The 25,298-nt window shown below is 37.8% G+C and overlaps 1 protein-coding gene across 1 annotated transcript in view; it reads right to left on the bottom strand.

Annotated features, from left to right (window-relative positions):
* The window catches only part of YEATS2 (YEATS domain containing 2), a 94,717-nt gene that overhangs the window by 35,092 nt on the left and 34,327 nt on the right, over nucleotides 1–25,298 (bottom strand). The window contains exons 8-15 of the mRNA XM_004675020.2: nucleotides 19,642–19,753; nucleotides 16,897–16,941; nucleotides 13,682–13,862; nucleotides 12,515–12,754; nucleotides 10,142–10,300; nucleotides 8,059–8,162; nucleotides 5,629–5,736; nucleotides 4,968–5,150 (exon numbers count right to left, since the gene is read on the bottom strand). Coding sequence (XP_004675077.1) covers nucleotides 4,968–5,150; nucleotides 5,629–5,736; nucleotides 8,059–8,162; nucleotides 10,142–10,300; nucleotides 12,515–12,754; nucleotides 13,682–13,862; nucleotides 16,897–16,941; nucleotides 19,642–19,753 — 1,132 coding nt within the window. The remainder of the gene's footprint in view (nucleotides 1–4,967; nucleotides 5,151–5,628; nucleotides 5,737–8,058; nucleotides 8,163–10,141; nucleotides 10,301–12,514; nucleotides 12,755–13,681; nucleotides 13,863–16,896; nucleotides 16,942–19,641; nucleotides 19,754–25,298) is intronic.

Here is a 25,298-nt window from a genome sequence, read left to right as displayed (position 1 = left end):
TCGATCTGCCTGTTCTGCTCCCCACTCTGTCTCTGGTGAATCCTCTCACCCTCCCCATCTCTGGCCTATACCACAATTCTGTATAAATAAATAAATCTTAAAAAAAAAAAAAAAGTCTAGAAATAAGCAAAATGCTGATAATTGTTGACAGTAGGTAGTAGGTACAGTGAAGTCATTAAAATATTCTTTCCACTGTCATGGAAGGTGAAATTGTAGAGGAAAGAAGAAACAAAGAACCAATTTAAGGGAAAAAAGCTGGTTAACCTGTAGAAAGAAATTCTCCCAGCTATCCTATTTGTTTTAAACAATCCCCATGACTATTTAAATCTCTGTATTCTGACAAGATGAGGCTCATTCTGTAGGCAACATGGAAGGGAGCTAGCCCGTGAGACCAGCTCAACCTGGAGTTGCGGGCACACGGCCTCCATAAGGTGTTCACATGGGGATGGTCACAAGACCTGCACGACCACCAAGCTGCAGTGCCCACAATCAGCAACAACAAATGGACTTTAGCTAAGTCCACTTTCCTTGCTCTTAGTCAACAAAGCTAAGTAGCTGTTTTCAACCCCCAGTCCTAAAACCTATACAGATGTCTTGCCTTGGCATCTTGGAGCAGAAGTCTCCTTGCCTCTTTGGCTAATCAGACACGGAATCCTCGCCTGCCCTTACTGGGATCTGTGGCGTTCTCTTTGCAATCCTACCCAGAGGGTCAAGTCCCTTTTCATCCCTGATTCCCAGCAGATGAAGCCGTGGACAGAGGCTGGTTCATGCCTAGTTTTCTGCCTTGTGTTGGCAGGGGTAGAGTCGGGCTGGGGTGTCCCTGGATCCTCTCCCATATCTGGTAACAGAACCAACAGAACTGCCTACTGGCCTTTTTTTGTGTGACGGAAATAAGCTTATTTAAGCCTCTAGTATTGTGAACTTTTAGAGTAGTTGAACTTTTTTTCCAAGTCGAGAGGTCTTCATATTTCCTTCCTAAGTGTATCAAATTTAATAACCCATTGCATAAGCTAAGTTATATATAATCTATTTCCATACTCCTAAGAACAAAAAAAGCAAAAATCTTAAAGGAAACACACACACAAAGTTAAACAACACACATATTATTAGATTTATTTAAATTTCCTTCCCAAAAAAATTTGTTTTACCTACTTGAGCCAACCTCTATATCCTCATACACAATTGTTTCTTAGCAGAAACTAGATGAAAAAAACTTTTACACGGTTGTAAGAAATACAAAAGAGGCAGATATACTGAAATACACTGCTGAGGGGAGCAGCAGGCAGGTCAGGAGAGTTCTGACCTGTGGGTCATCACCCAGCTGGGGATCGAACTCGTGTTGCAGTGGCTTCATAGTGCTGTTTAACCTGTTGCACCAACAGAGGGGGCCCTCAAAAGATATACCTTTTGAAGGCAATAAAGATAAAAGTAGGAAGCACTTTCTAGTCACCAGATTGGGACAGAAAGACTCCAGAATATGACACACATTAAACTGAACGATAAAATGTGGTTATCTAAAGTTGGCCACCAGAGGGCAGTCTTTATTAGCAGAGCTCATCATCTAGGAGCAGGCTGTTCATAAGGCTAACAACCTCCCACCCCCTGGACCCTAAGAAATTTAAGTCTGGTAACTATTGGGGCAAACTCTAAGCACGACTATCTATGGACATCATAAGTGAGGTTCTTAAGTAGAATACTATAACCCCAAACTGTTTTTCTTTTTTCTTTAAATTTTTAATTTTTTTAAAAAAGATTTATTTGTGCATACAGAACTGGGGTACAGACCAGAGGCTCAGGGGTGGCGAGAGGCTTCACCAGAGACAGAGTGGGGAGCAGACAGGCAGATTCACGAAGTACACTGCTGAGGGGAGCAGCGGGCGGGTCAGGAGAGGTCTGCCATGCCATGTGGTCACCTCCGGGGCAGGCGGGAATCGAACTCATGCGAAGTGGCTTTAGCTTCTTAGTGCAGTGCTTTAACCCGCTATGCCACCAGGGAGGACCTGTTTTTCTTCTTGTAACAATACAGCATGACCTAGAACTTTAACTCACCTACCAATTCCTCTCCTATTCTGTACTCATATCTCTAATTTTCTTCTAGCTTCATAATGCAGAAACCTTTTATTCTGTATGGCTATAAATAAATCACTTTGATTCACTCTTTAATTTAATGTTTCTATTTCTGCCCTCCAAGTATCTTATAAAGACAGACCTGAGCAAGTTACAATTTATTTCACAGCAATCTGAAGGTGAGGATTCTGCATGTGATTTTCTCTTCCACATACTAAAAAACTGTCATTGACAACTTAGTTCTCAATAACAAATATTACCATGGTACTGAGGCATGATACAAAGGATTTGTTCTCAGTTACATAACAGAGGCTACCACTAAGTAGTAGCTAATGTATTGCTCTGTACTAGTTGGGTTCTTTATATACCACGATTTCTAATTCTCCTACAATTCTGGAAGACAGGGCATTATTTCTTTTACTAGATTGAACAACAAGAACAAGATCTACAGAGATAAATTTGCCCAAGTACAAAAAATATGTGGGTGACATGTGGTTTGCAACAAAGCTCATGCTCTTTTCACTATACACACTGGTATGTATGAGTTCCTCCACGAACTCATAGATTTTCCTCATTTGTCCCTTTTGATGTCAAGAGCAGCGCCTCTCTCCACTTTTATGGAAAAGATAAGCTGTGTTTCTATGTGGCAAAACTATATGGAAGATAAAACTACATCATTTTTTTCCACCCTCCTGTTTTCTGGCAGAGTTTCTAGGAATGCACTTGAGTAGGAACAGTTTGTACTTTCAGACAGCTTCTTATCTTGAGTCCAAAGCATGTGCTAAATTTCCTAGATAAACAGGGATGCCTTTCCTCATGTTCTACTGGCTCTCTGCAGTTCGTGCAAATCTTTCGTGGCCCCTTTATTCAGGTGCCATTAAACTTTACTCAGCGCATTCTAGCACAGTGAACCCATTCACTTCTCTTCATCTTACATTACCACTATGTAGGTGGCAGCGTGGTAAGAAAGCTGATACAAATGCTCTGCATTACTGGAGGAGAGGATATACAAAATGCAAAGTGAAAAAACGGAAACTAAGTCATAGAGAACATCTGAGTATAAATAGCAATGCTATAGTGATACAAAAACCCAAATCGGCACTATTATGTACTTCTAAGTGAATCAAAACATTGAGGATCGTGTAGAATGTGTCTAAAAATGAAGTTTAAATGAGAATAAAGGACTCACTGATAATGATAAAATGCTTACTAGAGACTCTAGAACAAGGGAGCATTAGGAAGCACTTGGGGGATGCCTGTCTTAGGGATTCTGGCTAAATTTGGGAGCCCCAAAGTCAAATTTAATGCTGTAATAGCTCTGATCATAGTTATGATCGAAAATATACAACTGCCTACACTCTACCTCAAATTTACCAAATCATGAGATAGCAGGGAAGCTTGTAAAAACTCAGATTCCCAGGGCCCTCAAGATGATTCAGTAAATTTGAGGTAGAGCGTAGGCAGTTGTATATTCTCAATCATAACATGATTCCTATTATCAGGTAAGTTTGGGAAAGTGGTTAAGAACTCTTTTTTTTTTTTAAATAATTGTTTATTTTTACATCATTTTGTGCCTTTTAAAGTGGTTAAGAACGCTTACAGACAGCAAAATCATCCATAATATGTTAATTTTTCTCTCCATCACTATGTAATTACCTCAAATAATCAAAATATCTAACGCCCCCTTTCTATTTTATATTAATTCTCCTATAACAATGCATTCTCCCAGACAGGCTAAATTTTAAGTTGAAAAACACCACATAATATTTTTAGTAGTTTTAGAATGTACCTGTCCAAGAAGTTAAGATCATTTAGATGGATGTTCCAAAGCATGCCTGAGTCATAGATAAAGGCTCAGGAATATCATAAAAACTTCTGGAATGGAGAGTTTTAGTCGATAGACCTGTGTTCAGGTCAATTCATAGATCTATGCTCTCAAGGATGAGATTTCAGATCTCATAGCCACAATTTCCTCATTTGTAAAAATGGGGTGAAAATACCCACCATGAAAGGTTGTCTGAGGATTATAAATGATGTATAAATAAGAACATGGCATGGGACCTCCCTTGTGGTGCAACACGTTGGAGTGCTACACTGTGAAGCTAAGCCACGCCATGGTTACTTCAGTGCGAGTTCGATCCCAGCCCCCAAGGTGACCCACATGGCATAGCAGACCTCTCCTGTCTCGCCTACTGCACCCCTCAGCAGTGTACTTTGTAGATCTGCCTGTACTACTCCTTACTCTATTTCTGGTATTTCCTCTTGTCACCCCTGCACCTCTGGCCTGTACCCCTTATCTGTATGCATAAATAAAAATCTTCAAAAAATTAAAACCCCCTCCAAACAACAACAACAACAACAACAAAAACATGGCATACATAGGCCCTTACACATACTGATCTAGTACAGGAAAAATGAGTCTTTGTGCTATTTTATTGTTTTCCAATATATTGATTCACCATACTTCCAAAGAAAATAAACTGTGAAGAATCAAGAATTATTAAACAGATCACACAGCCTGGATACCAGAGATGTAAACTATAGCACTCTTCTCCCACAAATAACCAGTGAAACAGCAGGCCTCAAATCTAACTAGCTTGAATCAAATGGAAAGTTGCATCCATGAAGTCAGTTACATTTACTGCCAGAGATAACAGCATCTCGCTGTCTCTTTGACTGCTGCTGGACTTGCCATTACATGTCCCTGCTCTTGTCAAAGATTACTGCAAGGACAGATTGTAATTTTATAACAACAGACCTGCTCTTCTGAAAAGGCCTTTATTTATAGACTTTTCTGGGACCTGCAACCACATTACCCTGAATCTTTTCAGCACTTGTCAATTATTTAGACAAATGTATTCATTTACATGTTGATCTTCCCATCTCCATGAAACACAAACCTTAGATGGCTGAATCTTTGGTGACTGGGCAGTTCCTTCTCCAGCAGTTATGACCTGTTTTTGAGGGGACACAGCTATCATGTGACCTCCTTTTACAGCCACGTACTGAGGGAGTGGTGACTGGCTAGCAGCAACTGTCGTGGGTACGTGAGATGTTTCGCCAGGCTCCTGTTTGATGATTACCTTGCAACAAACATGATAATAACTGTGAATAAATATTCCATGGAAAAAATACTATGAACATCTGAATCTTTTATTTGCAGAAATAAGTGAAACTTGGTCTATAAGGTATGATCCCACCAGAATGGTAAAACCACCATTGAAACACTGCCCCTGACAGCTACTAACAGGACTAAAAATAAGATCTGAACTTGATTCTCGTAATCTGTAAACTCAACCTGGACACGTGACTAAGGTGGTACAAAGAGCAACATACACATTTGTGCTCTGTTAAGTCTCCGTCATGTGGGGCTCCAAGGGCTACCCTAGAAGACACCCCAAATAAATAAAAGCATGTTTCTGAAGTAGGATCTGGTTTTCAAACTTAACTGTACTGAAAAATTACCTATCAGGGTTGGTCCGCTCAACTACATGGTACTACAAGAGATGTTATGTAACCAGACCATGCTGACTATTGAGGTAATCCCTAATAAAAACTCACTTTTGTAAGAGCTCCAAGTCCTCCAGTGACAGGCTTGGGACTCTGAACCTTAGGATGACTCCCAATTGGGCAAAGAGGTGGCATGGATGCAAACAGAGAATCCTCCTGCTATAATAAAAAAGATTGTACAATTAGGATAAGATGGGTGATTTCAGGTGGTCTAGTCCTTATATTTAATATCAACTTGTAACATTCTCCAGCATCATAATCATAAAACTAACCAAAACAAAAAAGCCCAAAAACCAAGAGTCTAAATCTACTTGGGGTTGTCCAAATCTATATCTTCATTTTAATGTTTTAGAAGCAAAATGCACAAAAGTTGTAGCATGGCAAGGATCTACTTTTCCTTATCCCACTGTCTGCTTGGAAGATTATTATTCTATTTCTAGTATCTAGTTGACTCACTGGTTGCATGCCTTGTTCCCTACCAGAGGAAAAGCTAGAGGACAGGGACTGTACCTTATTTGCTTTATATCTCTAGAGCCTAGGTATTTAATAAATAAATAAATGAAACAGGCAGCTGTAGCGTTTCAGTTTAAAACATAAACGTGCACTCTTATGTTTACTGCAGCACTACCTACAGTAGTTAAGATATGGAAATAACCGAAATGCCCCAAAACGAATGACTGGATCAAGAGGGTGTGGTATATACATTATGGAATACAGCTAAGCAGTCAAAAAAGAAACTCACGCCATCTGCATGAGCTGGAGAGCTGGAGGGGATTATGCTCAGTAAAATAAGTCAGAAGGAAAAATAAATGTATCGATGGTTTTACTTACAGGAGGAATACAGAGAAACCAAACTACGGGTCAAACCAAGAAAACAGATAAAACTTGTAGGCAACTTTAGACCTGAGGCTTACAGTAGGGGTGGGGTGGAGTGGAGGGGTTGGGTGGGGGAGTAGAAAGGGGATAAGAATAGGAAGAGACAAGCACAAGGGCCCACAGTGATGGAACACAGGTGATGTGGTGGTGGGATCTCTACAGGGACTACACATGAATGGAGAATCAAATGCACTGAAATGAACAACAATGTAAGAAAATGAAAATTAAATAACAGAAAAGTAAAACAAAATATTTGGGCACTAAAAAAAAAAACCAAGAAAACATTCTCAAAACATGATTAGTGTGAATAACTACACCAGGATACAGAGAAAAATTTTCAAGATGGTTTAATAAAACAAAAAATTGAAAATACAAAGATGTCAAAAGTCAGTATTTTAGATTATTAGTTTGTCTCTAATTCTCAAACACAAAATGCAAATCTGAGAGGAAATTTGCCATGAGTTATTCTTAGGGCCAAGACAAAAGTTAAGAGCACTGCTTAAGTAAACAGAATTACGACTTAAGGGAATTATTAAAATTCAGCCATTCATATAATACATGTGTACACATTACACTAAATTTAGAAAAACCTTGCCTTTGATCAGGAAATGATTATCATTAAGTGCCTAAATATATGAAATGCTATGTTAAACACTCATCACATAAGAGATGACCTTTGAAATTTCAGTCCTCAGTTTATAACTGAAAAGTTTAGGTCTTAAGACAGTCATGACAGTGTCAAATGCACTGAATAACAAACCATACAGTACAGACTGTCTCTACCAAACAGTTAAAATGATATCTAGTACTCTGATCTTAACAAGTCAGATCACCTTTGGAGCTCTAAATTTCAAAAGACTTCTTACCCTAAAGGAAGAAAAAGAAAAACAAAAATCCCAACAACACTCCGGTGAGATAAGAATTATTTTCAAGTAACCAAATGGCTGACAGTTTCAAGTAACCAAATGTAGAAAATATTTTTACTTCCTGTTTGTGCAAATATAGGCCCCCCCACCCAAATATGATTTGCTATATGAATTATTTTTAAGGTAACATTTATTTTAAAAAACTTATTTATTTATGCATACAAGAAGTTGGGTACAGGCCAGAGGTGTAGGGAGTGGTGAGAGGATTCATCAGTGACAGAGTGGGGAGCAGGAACAGGCAGATGTACTGAAATACACTGCAGAGGGGAGCAATAGAAAGGTCTGGAAAGGTCTGCTGTGCCATGTGGGTCAGCTCCCTGGCTGGGGATCAAACTCATGCTGAAGTGGCTGTGGATAGCTTCATTGTGCTACATTTTAACCAGCTGCTCCATCAGGGAGGGCCCTAAAGTAACATTTGTAATAAAACTATCCAACAAAAGAGCCATCTCCTTATCATAGCAAGTTTCCAAATAGATTCTGGTAGACTAATAGAAATGTTAAGGAGCATTATCTACACTAGGCAGAAATCAAGGATAAGGTAGGAAGTCTGGACTAGATCTTATGTATTCTTGTTAGCCTGAAGATTATATTTTATGAAACTTGCATTGTCAACTTACAAATTCCTAGTGAGTTTGAACAGTCTTTAGAAACTAGCAAAGTACAATAATGCAAGCCTTACCTTGACAGTAGATGTTACAAAACTACTTCCATGAATTTTAGGAATAGGGGAACCTGTTCCTTGGGAGGCCTGAGAGGCAGTAGAGAGTTTGTTTGTAGGACTTCCTAACAGCAAGAGAATTTAAAAACAAAATACAAAGTAAAACTTACAAAATGGAATTCAAAAGCATTTTTCATTTTTAAGAATTGAAAACTTCATAACCCTGAAATTATTATAGAGAAAAAAAAAAAAGAACAGTTAACGATTCAGATGCTGACCATCTTACTAACCTGAAAAGGGATGAAGCTAGAATGACGGTACTGAAGAATAAATCAGTAAGTAGACATTATAAACTCAGCTAATTAAATCAAAAGAGATACTGTAACATAATGGGATTAGTTATTTAACAATATGCCAAAATGTATTCATTCAAATAAATGCTAGCCCATCTAAAGTAGTTTCACTATAAGGTAACATCCTCTCTAAAAGGCTGTCACCATCAGATATTTTATACTCTATCTACACAACTAATTGCCTTCAGGGTCTGGTAAAAGTAAGCCACCCTGGCCCTCCCTTGTGGCGCAGCGGGTTAAAGCACAGCACTAAGAAGCTAAAGTCACTTCCGCATGAGTTCAATTCCCACCTGCCCCGGAGGTGACCACATGGCGTGGCAGACCTCTCCTGACCCGCCCGCTGCTCCCCTCAGCAGTGTACTTCATCGATCTGCCTGTTCTTCTCCCCACTCTGTCCCTGGTGAATCCTCTCACCCTTCGCATCTCTGGCCTGTGCCCCAGTTCTGTATGAATAAATAAATAAATCTTAAAAAAAAAAAAAAAAGTAAGCCACCCTACCTATAGTAAGTCATGATCAAAAACAGTATTTGATCAAATACTCCATTTACTAAGCTGTGTACAAAAGACTTTTGGCTGATTTTTAAGACTCAAAGGACATCTATATAGCATCCTTTATCTAAAATGTTATCCTTTTAGGTAATCTCTGAAAACGGCATTTTAAAGGGATTTCCACAATTTTAATTAAAGTACATAATTTTATATGAAAGTACATAACTTTTCCCAAAACTACTTGGAAAGACCCAAAATATATTAACATGTCTTAAAAACTAGTCTAATTACCTTAAACTCATCTCTCATTCCTTATTACTAGTTCTTTAAATTACAAGTGAAAGAAGACTACACTTATGAACATGTGTTTAGACAGTTTAACTGAAGGGAATAAACACAAAATAATGCTAGTGACCCACGGGGATTACAACTGAGATGGGAAAAGGCACAAAATGATGTAAAATAAACTTATTAAAAAAAAAAAAGTTAGTGGAACAAAGCACCTGAGAGTACTCTGAAGTTATGAGTATGATGGCAAGTACAAAACTTTTTTAAAAGATTTACTTTTATTTATTTATGCATATAAGAACTGGGGTCAGGTATGGGGAGGGGCAGGTGCATATAAGAGATGATTCAGCAGAGACAGAGTGAGGAGCTGAACAGGCAGATGGACTGAAATACACTGCTGAGGGGAGCAGCAGGCGAGATAGGAGAGGTCTGCTGTGTCCAGTGGGTCAGCTCCCTGGGGACTGAACTTGGTTCCCAGTGGCTGACGATAGCTTGATAATGCTGAGACTTTAACCCCTGCGCCACTAGGGAGGCCCCAAAGACTTCTTAACAAAGCAGTATTTTTATAATGGCATGGATGTTTACCCACACACAAAGTTTATCATATTTATAGAAAAGATAACTTCTATTTGACTGAGAAGAAATACATGTTGTTCACAAAGCTATTCTAGCTATAAAGTTTAATTTGGAAAATTAAACACATTGCTAACATGTCCCAAAAAAACGCATTTCAAATGATAGTGAAATCACTTTTTTAAAAAAAGACAATTAGTAACGAGTTACTTTTTGTTCTTTATACAAAAAGAAAAAAGTAAATTCCTAAAGCACAACTTTTACAAAGAGAAACAGCACTGGGTTACTCTTACATACTCCCTCCTCTTGTTTATGTTTATGGCTACTACAGCACACTAGGATTTCATATTTAAACCAGACAAAAATCTTTTGGATTGCATACATACTGATCAAGTACACACCTGCAGTAGGAGCAGCAGCACCAATAACCTGTCCTGGCTTGTCCATAATGACATAAGGATTACTAATAACAGAGCTGGTAGTGGCTTGCTTCACATGGACTGGAGTGGAAGTTGGGGTTCGAGGCAATGGTGATGGACTTGGAGTTGATATAGGAGAACCTTTTTTAATTAAAAAAGAAGAGAAGAAAAACAAGATAGATACATTCAATCTGTCTAAGAAGATGCTGAAGAAAAAGCACGGCAGGGACATCAGGACAGAGCGGGCCTGGGTGGTTCAGGTGTGGGAGGTGGCAGTACAGCCAGGGCAGGCACCCTCACCCCCACCAAGAAGCATCTGCATCAGCACCACTGGGGAGCCTGTCAGACACAGATTCCAAGGTGTTACCTCACATTCACTGAACATAAATGCATTTTAACAAGATATTTCAATGGACACATTACATTTCAAAAAGCAGGGCCCTCCCTGGTGGCACAACAGGTTAGGATGCAGTCCTGCAAGCTAGCCTCAGCTGCTTCAGTAAGAGTTTGATCCAAACCCAGGTGTCCACATGGCCAGCAGGCCTCTTCTGACCCGCCTGCTGCTCCCCTCAGCAGTGTGCTTTGCAGATCTGCCTGTTCTGCTCAACCCTCTGTCTCTGGTGAATCCTTTCAATGCCCCTGCACCTCTGGCCTGTACCCCAGTTCTGTATGGGTAAATAAATACATCTTTAAAAGTTAAGTTTCAAAAAGCAGAGCTTTACATCACTGATGAAACATCTGATTCCCTAGATAATAAATCTAACAACTTAGGCAGGATTTATAATACCAGTATATTCATAGACATGAAGGTTAGGTAGGAAACAAGTAAATGACCAAACTTAGCAAGCAGCCAGAGTCTTCATTTGAAATTTATTTCCAAAAAAAAAAAAAAATATGAATTCATCCAGTACAACAAAAATCTACGTTAGTCACTATCCAGAGACTCACACTCCTACATACTAGTCTCTGAAGGCTACCAATGTATCATTAAGCATCAACGGTCTTTCATTGATCAAATCTGTCATCTATTAATTTCTCTAAGCTTAAAAGCATTTATACATGGCCCTCTCTGGTGGCGCAGTAGGTTAAAGCACAGCACTGGGAAGCTAAAGCCACTTCAGCATGTGTTCGATTCCTGCCAGCCCCGGAGATGACCACATGGCACGGCAGACCTCTCCTACTCCCCTCAGCAGTGTACTTTGTCGGTCAACCTGTTCTGCTCCCCACTCTGTCTCTGGTGAAGCCTCTCACTGCCCCTGTACCTCTCGCCTGTAACCCAGTTCTGTAATGCATAAATAAATAAATCTTAAAAAAAAAAAAAAACAACAACAAAAACCCTCAATGTATATATACATTTAGCATATTCCACCTCTGAAATATAAGTTCCAAAACTCTTTTAACTGCAGTTAAAAAATGATATAGTCTTCATCATTTATCAGCTTCAGAGACTTGGATCCTATACCTGCTTAACCATCTACTTTGAGCATCAAAGACTTCCCCCAACACTTTACTAAGTTTTGTATGTAAACCTCCTACTGCACACTTTTAGTGACTGTCTTTCATGTCTTTTCTGAGGTGATACACCCAAAACCATAAAGTATATTTCCAATAAAAGTACACCTACCACAACATAAAACTGTTAAGGAAATGGGCAATTCACCTGAAAATGAAGGTTCAGAACTACCTACAACAAAAAGGAATAATGTTTTAATGTAAGTTAAGAGTACAAAAGAGATTTATTCCCAAACCAATTCTAAGACTTGAAACCTAACTCACACCAGAAGGCCTCTGAATTTTCCCTATTGTTAGACATACTGGTTTTCATAAAATCCAAAACTTAAATTCCTACTTTAAGAATTTTACATGTGCTGATTCTAGGAGATACAATTTCACCATTTTGAATTTCATTTTCCCCTTTACTCAACAATTGCTTATCCATCAATGACTTTTAGTTTTGTGATAGCTTTGCTTTGTTAATCTGTACCGACAGCTTCTCTTTTTATTTATTTTAATTAAAAAAAATTTTTAGTCATTTGTACATACAAGATCAGAGGGTATAGGCCAGAGGTGCTGGAGAGAGATTGAGAGGATTCATCAGAGACAGAGTGGGGAGCAGAGAAGGCAGATCAATTGAAATACACTGCTGAGGGGAGTATGGGGGAGGCAGGAGAGGTCTGCTGGGCCATGTGGGTCACCTCCCTGGCCAGGGATGGAACTCATGCTGCTGGCTCAACCCCTTATACCACCACGGAGGCCCAGTTTCTCTTTACAAATTAAAAAAAAAAAAATTCTGCTAAGAAGGAAAAAACACACACCCAATAATTTTTACATACAACTTCACAGACATAATCATACCTGAAACAATTTTGCAGCTCATGGTGATAGGCTGGAAAGACTTTCCAGGTGACTCAGGATTAGGAACCTGAGTTTGGGGCACAATTTTGCAGCTGGACGCTATTGGTTGAAAAGCTGAATTGCCATGAGAACAAAAGGTCAATTTCTGGGATGCTGTTATTTTGGTGGGTGTTCTTTCCAATGAAGATGGTAATGAATAAAATGTAGCATGTCTCTCTGCTTCAGTGTTGGCTGGGAATCCTGCTTGAAATGAAATGGCCAAATGATAATTCATTAATCACCTTGAAATAATAAAATCTTAATCTTATCATTGTGGTAAAGGTATGAAAATCTCATCATTTCACAACAGTTTAAACCATTTACTAATAGTAAAATAAACACAACTGACATTAGTTTTTACTTCTTTATAAATTTTGGTGTTGAAATATAAATATGCCTAGAATCCTTTTGTATCAAAATATTTCTTTCAGAAAATTAGAGATCATATAGCTATAAATTGTGTATTTAAAAAGTATAAAAGTTCCTTATACTCTCCCATTTTTATAGATGAACCAAAAACCTGTTTAAAGAAGGAAAAACCTGAAAAGATACCATTCACTTACTCTAGTGATGTTGTCTTATCAGATACCCATAAAGAGGCAATTAAAATTTAAAGAGGAATATTGTTGAGACTTTTAAAAGAACTAAGATGTTAACAACACATTATAATGTAACTCAGATATAAAATTAACACAATTCAGAATTGGCTTTATATATTATATACTTATATATTGATGGAATAGAAAACATGCCATAGTCAAAATAATGTGTTGATGATGAATCTTACATTGTATTTTAAGTAAGACTGGAAAATATTCAACTTTTTGTTCATATATTTAAGGACTGAACTAGAAGAACCTTCCTGTAAACTACAAGAAAACATTATGATCATTATGAAAAACTTTTTTTTCTGATTAAGAGTAAGGATTTGATTATTTTCACTACAGGACTATGCAGTAGAAGGAGCATGCCTACTTAAGAAAACTTTGCTTTCCCTAAAATCTAAGTCTCGGAAAGAAGCAGCTCGGTATCATATTATAAAAATGGGAGAAAGGAATGCCTCCATTTTTTATGGAGTACCTCCATAAAAAAAAAAATTGCATTTCCATACAAGGCAAAGGATATTACCTTTCTCTACAGAGGTATCAGGTACTGGCTCATGTGACTGCTTTATTGGTGAGGAGGCTTTCACTGGTGCTGGAATGGTTAAAGGCAAAGATGGCGGGGCATCAGAAATGTCTGACTCAGAGGACTGAGGATAAACGGAGTCTTCTCCAAGAGAATGCCGGTGGAGCTCAACATCCACTACCTACACAACCAGGCAACAATTGGGCTCATGAATCCACCATTGATGTCACAGAAAGCCTAAAATCTGTCTGAGAATGGGGTCCTCTATGGGATGTGACAAATGATTTCTAATCATTCTCCACAGGCAACTTCAATCTCAAAATCTCAAGAACTTATCCTAGAGTTGGAGACTAGTCTGGCTTAGCAGATAACTCAGTACAAATTTGAGATTTTTCCATTTACTACTTCTCTACCTTAGAACACTTACCCCAAATCTTTGCCTGACTGGCCCCTTATTACCAGTAGGCTCCAATGAAATGTTACCTTTTCAAATGGTCTTCCCTAAACAATCTACCTAAAGCAGACCCTTTGCTGTCACTCTTTATAGTACTTATCTATAATTGAAATAATCTTTTTGTTTGTTTACTGTTAACCTTTCTTTTCATTCTCAACACAACCAACAGCCCTCTTTTAGAGTAGTAGCAATTTTATTCACTTATCCCCAATAACTGGACCAATGTCTAGCATATTGTACATGCTCAATAAATAACTTCTAATACTTACAGCAGAGCGTATTTTTCTAAATAGTTTAACTAACTCCTTTTTTTTTTTTTAAGATTTATTTACTTATGCATACAAGAACTGGGGTATACAGGGAGTGTGTGTGTGGTGGTGGTGGTGGGGAGGTAAGAGTATTCACCAGAGACAGAGGGGGGAGCAGAACAGGCAGTTCTACCGAAATACACTGCTGAGGGAAGTAGCAGGAGAGGCAGGGGGGGTCAGTTGCTCCCTGTGGGTTAGCTCCTTGGTGGGGATTGAACTTCTGAGGATGATAGCTTGATAGTGCTATCATTAGCGCCACCTCAGAGGCCCAAGTTTAACTAATTCTAGTAAGAATGACTAATGCTGGTATGTTATCAGTACACCATCCCCAAAGGGGCAGGAAGGGAGAATGAAGTTCCAGTTGAAAGCCTCACACTTTCTGTTCCAAACCTAATTACAAAGCTATAGTAGTAAAAACAGTGTGATACAAGTACCAAGGAAAACCAATAGACCATGTGTCCTCACATGTATGGTCAAATTTTGAAAAAGGGACTAGAAAATTAATTATGAAAACAATTCAATGGGAAAAGGATAATTGATCAACAAATGGTGATAGAAAACCTGCATTAGAATGCAGTTGGACCATTACTGTATACCATGTACAAATTTTAATCAAAATGAATCAGAGACCAAAACCTAAGACTAAAACAAATTCACAGAAGAAAATATAGGACAAAATTTCACAACTCAGGATTTAGCAATGATTTCTTAGATTTGACATTAAAAGCAAAGGCTGAAAAAGAAAGAAAAATCAATTATATCAAAAATTAAAACTGGGCCCTTCTTGGTAGTGCAGAGGGTTAAAGCACAGCACTGTGAAGCTATCCTCAGTCACTGCAGCATGAGTTTAATGCAGGCCAGGGATATAACCAAACATAGCACAGCAGACCTCTCCTGTTTCACCTACTGCTCCCCTTAGCAGTGTGGCTCAGCAGATCTGCCTGGTCTGTTCTCTCTGTCTCTGGTGAATCCTCTCACCCCCATGTACCTCGGGCCTCTAGTTCGTGTATGCATAAATAAATAAATCTTAAAAAAAAAAAAAAAAACTTCTGTGCATCAGAACACAGAGGTAAAAGGTAGGTCACAGAATGGGAGAAAATATTTTCATTTGGTACCTCTGATAAAGGATTAATAAAGAGAGTAGAACTAAAAGTGCACACAAACCAATTTAAAAATGGACAAATGATTCTAACATGTGCAAAAGAAGATGTGTAGAAGCATATTTCTCTAAATAAAGTTTAACTAATCCTTTTTAAAAAGATTTATTTATACATACAAGAACTGGGGTGCAGGTCAGAGGTGTATGGAGGAGGGTGAGAGAATTCACCAGAGACAAATACACTGCTGATGGGAGCAGTGGGTTAACAGGAGGTATGCGAAAACATATGTGGGTCAGCTCCCTGGCTGGGGAACAAACTCCGGCCATACTGGTGACAGTGCTAAGACTTAACCCCAATATCCAGGGAGGCCCAGATATTGGAACGCTTGTGCACCACTGATAGGAATGTAAAAATGGCTCAGCTATTATGTGACAGCCTCTCAAAAATTAAAAAAAATACATGACCCATAAATTCCACTTTTGGATTTAGACCCAAAGAACTAAAAGCAGTAACTTGAACAGATATGACATGATATGAGGAGCATTAATCATGCAAGTTTTCAAAGTAAGTAACTCAAATACTCACTGATGGATAAACAAAATGTGGTACATATATGCAACAGAATTATTATTTAATCTTTTAAAAAAGATTTATTTATTTATGCATATAAGAACTGGAGTACAGACCAGAGGTGGGGAGGAGGGAAGAATTCTCCAGAGACATAGTGAGGAGCAGAACAGTTAGATCTATTGAAATAACACTGCTGAGAGGAGCAGCAGGCAAGACAGGAAGGGTTTGCCATCTGTGTGGGTCACCTCCCTGGCAGAGAATTGAACTCATGCTGCAGTGACTGTGGATAGCTTCACAGTGCTGTGCTCCAACCTGTAATGCCACCAGGGAGGGCCCTATTCAACCTTTTAAAGAACAAAATTCTGATGCATGCTACAACATTAATAAACCCTGAGACAATACTAAGTAAAGTATATGCTGGTCACAAGGAGACAAACACCGAAATTCCACATATTTGGTAGTAAGGGGAGTTAAATTTATAGAGATGGGCAGTTAGGAATGGAGTTATTTACTGCTAATGTGCAGAACTTCAGTTTTCCAAGATGAAGGGAGTTCGTGAATAGATGGTAGTAATGGCTACACAAAAAAAGCGAATATATTTAATACCATATAACTGTACACTTAAAAATAGCTAAAGTGCTAAATTTTATGTACACATCATAATTCTGAAAAAAAAAAAGTGGAAATAAACTTCTAAAAAATTTAGCCTTTTTTCTCTTCCAAATTAAAAATGAAGAACAATTTTCATTCTACTTGTTCCCAAATACTAGGGAAAAAACCTACCGTTTCTGCTCCGAGAGTCTGCAACCCAGTATAAGTTCTATCCAGCTAGTGAAAGACAAAAGGAAGAGTGTTAAGTTTCACTACGTTTACTTACAATTAGGGTTACAGCCTTAGCTAACACCCCTTTTGCCACAAATCTTTATAACATAGTCTATTTTTCCTAATATGAATGATCAATTCTTTACGTTAATAGAAACCATAGCCAATATTATCACTGTTAAAAAGATATGGGTAATTTTAAGCTACAATCATTTTCTCCAGAGCACAGAAATAACAGGCTTTCCGTAATTTGCAGTGGCCCGCCTTTCATTCTTGGGACCACATTTTATCAGGGATGTTGATAAGCAAAACTGTTATCAAAATATCAAGAGACCTTGGAAAGCTTCTTACACAGGAAATGTTATAAGAACAAGTTTTGCGTGGAAAAGAAACAACTTAAGGAGAGGGGTAAAGGCTATCATGAAACACTTTTAAAGTCCTTAAGAACAAAACAAAGTCTTACTCTGTTCAATTCTAGAACTCAAAACTAGGAAAGATGAGATCAAGTTGTTTTTGTTTTTTAAAGAAGAGGACGTGGCAGTTTTAGGACAATTTATGAAAGAACCTTGTGAAAGTTTATTTACTAATGGATAAATGAGTTGTATGGGGAGTTGCTGTGCTCCACGGTGGTAGCTGTAGATATGATAGGATATGGTAGGAAAACGGGAAACAAGAATTTCATACACCCTGGAAACTTAAAACTTTATATAACCTAGCTAACCCTTACAAATATTTAGTATTTAATGTAATTTTTACAGCATCAAATATGTTATATACAACAGAATTTCAAAACACAAAGACAACTGTAGGGGTTAAATAGCTAGGAAATGTTACATAGGGACCTGACAAATAGAAAATAATCAAATATACTTTTGAGGAAGGAAAGAGCATGAATAAAGAGGACATGGATAGACAGACCTGGTTAGAGAAGCATGTTTATACAGTGGGATCAGTGTGAGGTAATTTAGAGGGAAGTATGATGACTTAAAATGCAGGCAGAGGAATCTGAATTTGAGTAACAGGAATTCAAAGTTTTTCACACAGGAATGCCCTATGTTCTTCTTAAAGACTAATCTGAGGTGTGTAGAATCAAGGGAAAAGTGCCACATAAGAATTAAAGAAAGTAACTGAGGAGACAGAATAGCCTAAAAAGAGAGAGGGGGGCAAACAGAGGTGTTATAAAGACTGAAGAAAGACTAATAGTCTACAACTGAAAGAATACAGCAGGGTTAAGAATCAAAGATGGCCCTGAGACTTAACATAGAAGTAACAGACAAAATGACACTTGAGTACAAGTAAAGATCACGTGGTCATAGTCTAGGTGTTTACAGTCTTGGGATCAACCAATACAAAACAGAAAAATTAAGTTTCCCAGAAAACCTGATAATAATTTAAATACTATGACTTAATTCATCTTAATTTTCCACCAATTCTAAGTGACATCAATAAAATGACATATAAAAACTTAACAACAGTTTCCTTTATTTTAGGGATTAGAGCTGGGCCCAGTGTAACATAAGTGCAGTGCCTAATTAAAATTAAAGGAAAACTATTTTAGATCTTCCTCTAAATAAATGGGACCATATTCTGCCCCTCTGAACAAGGTGGCTGTATGTTCTTTATTTGGTTTCAGTTCTTCTCGGAAATAATGCTGTATTATAGTACTACAGCAATCTCTAGAAAAGAACAAACATAAACTTCAATATGCAGTGTTGTCTATCACCAGTGGAGGGCACATTTCAGCATAACAAGAATGAAATAGAGCAATCACAGAATAAAAAAAAGAAAAATTCTACAGATGTACTCAATTTTATTTAGTTCAGTTTGGAAGTTGTTAATTCCAAACAATGCAGTAATTCACACATAAGGGTAGCCTAGGAAAAGTTCAATATAGAAAAAATTTATATAAGACCACTACAGAGAGGTCATGGGGAACCTAAAAAAAAAAAAAAGACCAATCTTTCATCTATGACAGTTAATTATGGTTACTATATAAAATTGTAAAATATTACAAAACAAACAACCAAAAAAACCCAAAAAGGTCAGGGAAAATTGCCAACAATGTCAATCTCAACTACTCAAACATTATGGGATACTTCTGTTGCAGTAACAGTCATAGTTACTTACAGTCATAGTTGCCCTCATAGTTTTATATTCTGTACTTTTCAAATAGCATAATATAGTTTTCTTCATAAATTATAATTTCTAATAGCTGCATAATAAGCCTTGCACTTAACATTTTCTAAAATATGTTCTCTTCTATCTTTATCCTTGTGAGAAACATTCTTCACTCTCATGAGATAAACAGAAAAGGTTTGTAACTGTCTTAGTTATATTAAGAAATACACGTATTTCTTAATTTTTATTTATATTGCAAATATAAATTCTATTTGTATTTACAAAGAAAACTAAAGAGATTGAGAAAGAAAAGATTTCAGTTACATAATCCCAGGTACACAACAACCATGAGGCCTGGCCACAGAGCTGAGACATCTGGTTGTCTGTCAAACAGACACTGTGCTATGAAGCGACTCCTCTGCTAACTTTCAAAGGACAAAGGAGTGGTGTGGCTGTGTGCCTAACACATTCAAAAGGATCTGTCCTGCCTCACTCTCCTAGCCACTTCTCTCAGAGCCCTACCACTACTGCTTTCAGAAGCATATGAGAGACACTTCATTGCTGGTGAGAGGTGCTTTGTTACAATACCTTCAGGTTATGTATGATATCTATCCGCTTGTTCTGGCTGTCCTTAAAGTGAACTTGAACTCTGACAGGAAACTCACCCCAGCCTCTTCTGGTCAGGTGAAAAGGTGGCTCTCTAGGAGAAAACATACTTACACATTAGCCTACACTCTCTCATTCTGAAGAGGAAAATTTCCTTCAATATGGGCAATTATGTTAGAAATTCATATCTCTTTGATAATCCTTTAGGCTTCTTCTTTTGAAGCCAAATCAACATACTGAAATTTTGGTAAAATGCTAAATTACAAAAGTTAAACTCAAATCTATAATAAACTTCAAATTACTTAATACCTGGAGCTAAGAAACTTATACCACATATCCAATATCATTATTTTCAAATAGCAGAATGTTAGTTGGATACATGTCACAATAACAGAGCCAGAATCCTTGGCTGGCACTTGACAGATGCACAATGTGAGGTACACATTCTCTGTTCCAGACACTCATACATATTCCTCTTATCTGGCAAAAATAAACTAAATCGTGAATGCTCAATCTGAAAGAGACAAGAAACTGTGATTTAAAAAAAAAAGATTTATTTACTTATGTATACAGAATTGGGGTACAGGCCAGAAGTGCAGGGGTGGTGAGAGGATTCATAAGAGACAGAGGGGGGAGCAGAGTAGGCAGGTCCACGAAGTACACTGGTAAGGGGGGGCAGCAGGCAGGTCGGGAGGTCTGCTGCCCCATGTGGGTCACCTCCGGGGCTGGGGCTGGAACTTGCACTGATGTGGCTGCAGCTAGCTTGCAGTGTTGTGTCCTAATCCATTGTGCTACCAGGGAGTCTAAAACTGGGACTTAAAAGAACTTATATTCACAGTTTTGATGTTCACTAAATAAATAGTAAATAAAATTTTAGTGGATAGAGAGAACTGTGTGTAGATGCTAATTGAACTAAAAAAATTTTCATTCAAAACGTTAATATGAGAAAGGAAGAAAAGGAAAAGTGGTTAAGAAAGACCACTGTTAATATCTGGTACTGGATGCTTTTGTGTAAGTTTGGAATTTTCTATAATCTATACCGCAAACATGTAACTATAAGACATTTAAGTACTCCAAAATAATATGGTTTAAGTTAACAGGAGGAATGCCTTTAAAATGAAATTGTTTATATGAATAGTGGCCTTGGAATCACTGCAATGAGAGAAGATACAAAGATTGCAGGGAGAAAGGAATATTCAGTAGAATGTGCTTCTGGAAAACAAAGGAGAGCTATGAGTGCAGTAACGGCAGGGTCAGGAGCACAACTGGGGAGTCTGACGCAGGGTCAGAGACTAAGCAGGGCACAGCAAGACCAAGACTACTGAGTGAGGCCATCACCCTGAGTTTGAGAATAGACTGGAAATTAGAGAAAGCAACAGCAAAAAAGAAACTTAAAGAGAACCCTGGATGAAAAAAAGAGCTGAATACCAGGCAGAGTTACTGAGGGAAGTCCCCAAAAGATGTTGATACAGATTCAGCAGAAACTAAACAATAAGCTTGAGGTCAAATGAAAAGGTATGTGAGATTTATTAAAGGAAATTCTACTGATGACAAGTTTGGTTTTTGAGTCCAGTAAAACTAAATAGTCTACAATTCATTATGCAATGTGCACCAAATATACTTCCTGTATGCTAAATTTCTTTCTTTCCTGTATGCTAATATATAGCATATTAGCTGTATTCAATTTATGTACATAGTCTAAACTTAAGTGAACAGAGTAAACTGCTGAAAGGGAAGACAAACTACTAGGGAAAAGATTAGGAAAAAGAAACATAGCTTTCAGCAGGAAATTCTTCTAAACCAAATTTTTTCCAAAAAAATAGATAACATCTAACAATAGATCTACCAATAGATTAGCTATCACCAATGGAAATAATACAATTCAAAAGATATGCATTTTACACAAAAAACAGATCTCTATACATCGAGGTTCCTCATAGAATGTGAAATATGGCAACCAAGAAGGAAAAAAACTACATAACAGAGGGCTTTAAGGAACTTTACTAGAAAAATACAGAACAGAGTACAACTCCTCACCCAACAAAGAAGTCATTACTGATGCCGTTTTTGGAGTTTGGGGCCCTTGGGTTTACTCTGGGAAAGGTTTCACCAGAGCTCCCTTTTCAGCAGCATGTGGCGAGTTCCTGTCTCTTCTCCACGAGATACAGACTCAAGTTATATTTAGAAAGCAGGTTTACTAGGAGCAGGGACAGACAGTGAAGGACACTTGCATAGACTCAAGTGGGCAGGAAGAGCTGCCCCAAAAGGCAACCATGCAGGCGATCTTAGGAGAGCGGGCTCCACTGTGGGAGGTCAGTGGCAGGTACAGGTCATGGGCAGGCAGGGGGCCTCTGCCCTGCAGAGGGAGAGAGAGGGTGTTAAGAAGCACCTGCATAGGCATAGGTGGGCAGAGGTCTGCTGCTCAATGCCAGTGCAGAGACTGTCCTGATATAGTCCTTTTCTCTATGGGAGGGCTCACTCCTTTGTGGGGTGCCCTGTTTGCTGCTGATTTAGGATATGTGAAATCTCAAAATGGGCCCAATCTATGTATCTTCACCCTCAGGTCTGTGCTTCCGCTATTCCCTACAGCAGTCTGATACAGGAGTCTCTATGACTGGGTTAATGGTCATGTTTAATTCTTTCTGCCCCCCACCTCCCTGCATGAGTCAGGTTCCAACCTTGTGATGCCTCCCTCAGATTTTCTACTTTTTCCCTCTATCAATTACTTAATGAGACTGTTACATTTCTACATACCCATTAAATTTTTTTCACCCCCCCTTCATAAATTTTTCCTCTATATGAAAGACCTACAAAAGAACTAAAACATTCCTCTAAAGCTTGCTTTTTCAGATGAATACATTTCATTTCTTTTAACAGCAGCAGCAGCAGCAAATACACTATGACCCAACCTCAGTTCTCAGTCCTCTATATACACCAATTTGTTTCCATCCTTTTAACCACACAAATAAAATACCTCCTCTAAAACACGGTAAAGTTGAATAACTAATTTGCCTGAACTAAACAGCTAATAAGTAAGTCAGGATTCAAACTCCGACAACGGGCTCCAGGGCGGGCCCACTGTGTTCAACTGTATCCTTGAGGTGTCAGATTGCTTTCCTACCCAGATTACTCTCCCATCATTGCATAACAGCGTGGCCAGATACAGTCAGACTGCAGGGAACAGCAAGTTGATATTATATTCTGCTGCTCTAAAAAAAGCAGCAGAAGAATACACTGCAATGACAGTGATTTGTATTTGCTTTTTTGGCTTTACTTGTACAGTATGATTACAATATATTTTTAATGGACAATGAAGCTCTAAAGAAGTTCTACATTCTTGGTAAATAAAACAAATATAAGTATTTTGAAAAAGTCCATCAGGATATTCTTTTGGGGATATCTCTTGTCTTTCATGTAATAAAGACAGGAATAGTCTACTAATCTACTAACATATACTGAGTGACTATCTTGTACCTAAAAGCAAAGTTTACAGTCACATTTTTTGGGGAATTGACTAAGGGTTGTCACAGCAACTGAACCTAACATGAAAACGATACTTCTATAGAGCAAAACATACCGTATCTTCTCCAGGTAGCGTGTTGTTAACAAGGAGCTTTGGAGTACATGAGTAACATGCAAGTGTTTTGATCTAGAGGTAAGATTAACCTCAAGTTTCAAAACAGATACAATGAGCTCTGTAACTCATATAACGAGACACCAGATACCAGAAATATAAGAGCCTTGAAACATAAAAAATTAGATCTAAATCTACAATACAGATTAATAGCTCTAACCTACTTTACGTTGGTTACACTAAACCTAGAATTTTAAGTTCAGTTCTAAGACTATTTCAAAAGGAATAGAGACAAAATAGAGTATCAAGGACTATAACCTGGATAGCAAAGGGACACAAAACTTAGTGACAAAAAATGAGGAACAATGGAAAATAAATATTAATATTTGGCCTAGAGGAACCTGGAACAGATTCAATAGTTGCTTTCAAAATATATGAATAACAGCTACATGGAAAAGAGATAATGATCTAAGTGGCATCGTGGGCAGATGAAAGTTTACTATTTTAAAAAAGGAAGTTAAGATATCTGCTCAGTAGAATTAAAATTTCCAAATAAAGCAACCTACAAATTGAAAGGCCTACTTTATTCAATACCTCACTAAATAATAAACATAAAATGAACATTTAGTACCTATTAGATATTACACTAGACTTTGGGAATATAAAGACCAGGAAAAAAAAAAACTAAACATCAGGAAGCTCTGAGACTAACAAGGAAGACATACATATAAATTAGTAAGTTTAATAACTGACATATATATTTCTTACTATTAAAACACAGAGGTGGGTCAATCATAGCAAATTATCTCTCTAGGAGTTTTAAACACCAGAATTATACGAGTGAAGATCTCTTTCAAAATACCATTTAAAAACCATAACCCTACAGTTAAAGTAGGAATTGCTACTGAAAAGGTACATGGCAATGCTATGGCTCACTAGGCTGTGAAAAATGAATCAGATCTGTCATGAGATAATATGTGCAATATAGAAAGAGTTGCATAGACCACAATGAAAATAATTGTCAGAAACTCTAAACCTCAGAAATTTCACAAAACAAAGCTAATTTACTATTAGTAGGAAATATCCTAGGGATGAAAGAGAAATTTGAAAAGGAAATAGCCTGATTTTCTTCTTGGATTCCCTCAGAATGTTAAAAAACGACATATTGATTTGTGACACCTTTATCTATAACCTAGTATAGATTTCATAGTATACACAATTTCATATTTTCTTACATACTACTTTTTTGCAATTTGAAAAAAACAATGTGATTTACAAATTCTAATTCATGAGTTAAGAACTAAGAAATGAATACAGGTATTGGTTTACATTAAATGTTAAAGGTTTGATATGACCCAGCAATTCCAGTCCTAGGTATCTACCTAAAAAATGCAAAAATACTAATTAAAAGGGATATATGCACTTCTATGTTCACTGTAGCACTATTTACAATAACCAAGTTATGGAAACTACCAAAGCACCCAAGGACAGATGAATGGATTAAGATGTGGTGTATATAGGCCCTCCCTGGTGGCACAGCGGGTTAAAGCACCGCACTGAGAATCTAAAAGCCACTTCCTCATGAGTTCGATTCCCGCCTGCCCCGGAGGTGACCACATGGCGTGGCAGACCTCTCCTGACCCGCCCGCTGCTCCCCTCAGCAGTGTACTTCGTGGATCTGCCTGTTCTGCTCCCCGCTCTGTCTCTGGTGAATCCTCTCACCCTCCACATCTCTGGCCTGTACCCCAGTTCTGTATGAATAAATAAATAAATCTTTAAAAAAAAAAAAAAAAGATGTGGTGTATATAGACAATGTAATAGTACTCAGCTGCAAAAAACAGGAGAAATTCTATTATTTACAATAATATGGAAGGAGCTAGAGGGGATAATGCTAAATGAAATGCCAGAAGGAAAAAGACTGCTATTTGATTTTTAGACAGTCTTACTTATGCATGAATATAGACAGAAAGAAAAGGTCAGACAAAAGCAAACCAAAAATCCTAGAAATCCAACTGTAGATTTGAAACTTTTGGAAAGCAAAGGCGAGGTTGGTGAACAAAGGGAG

The sequence above is a fragment of the Condylura cristata genome, unplaced genomic scaffold (genome assembly GCF_000260355.1).
Source record: "Condylura cristata isolate star-nosed mole 26May11 unplaced genomic scaffold, ConCri1.0 scaffold00003, whole genome shotgun sequence".
NCBI classification, from domain to species: domain Eukaryota; kingdom Metazoa; phylum Chordata; class Mammalia; order Eulipotyphla; family Talpidae; genus Condylura; species Condylura cristata.
This window is presented reverse-complemented; position numbering and strand designations above follow the sequence as displayed.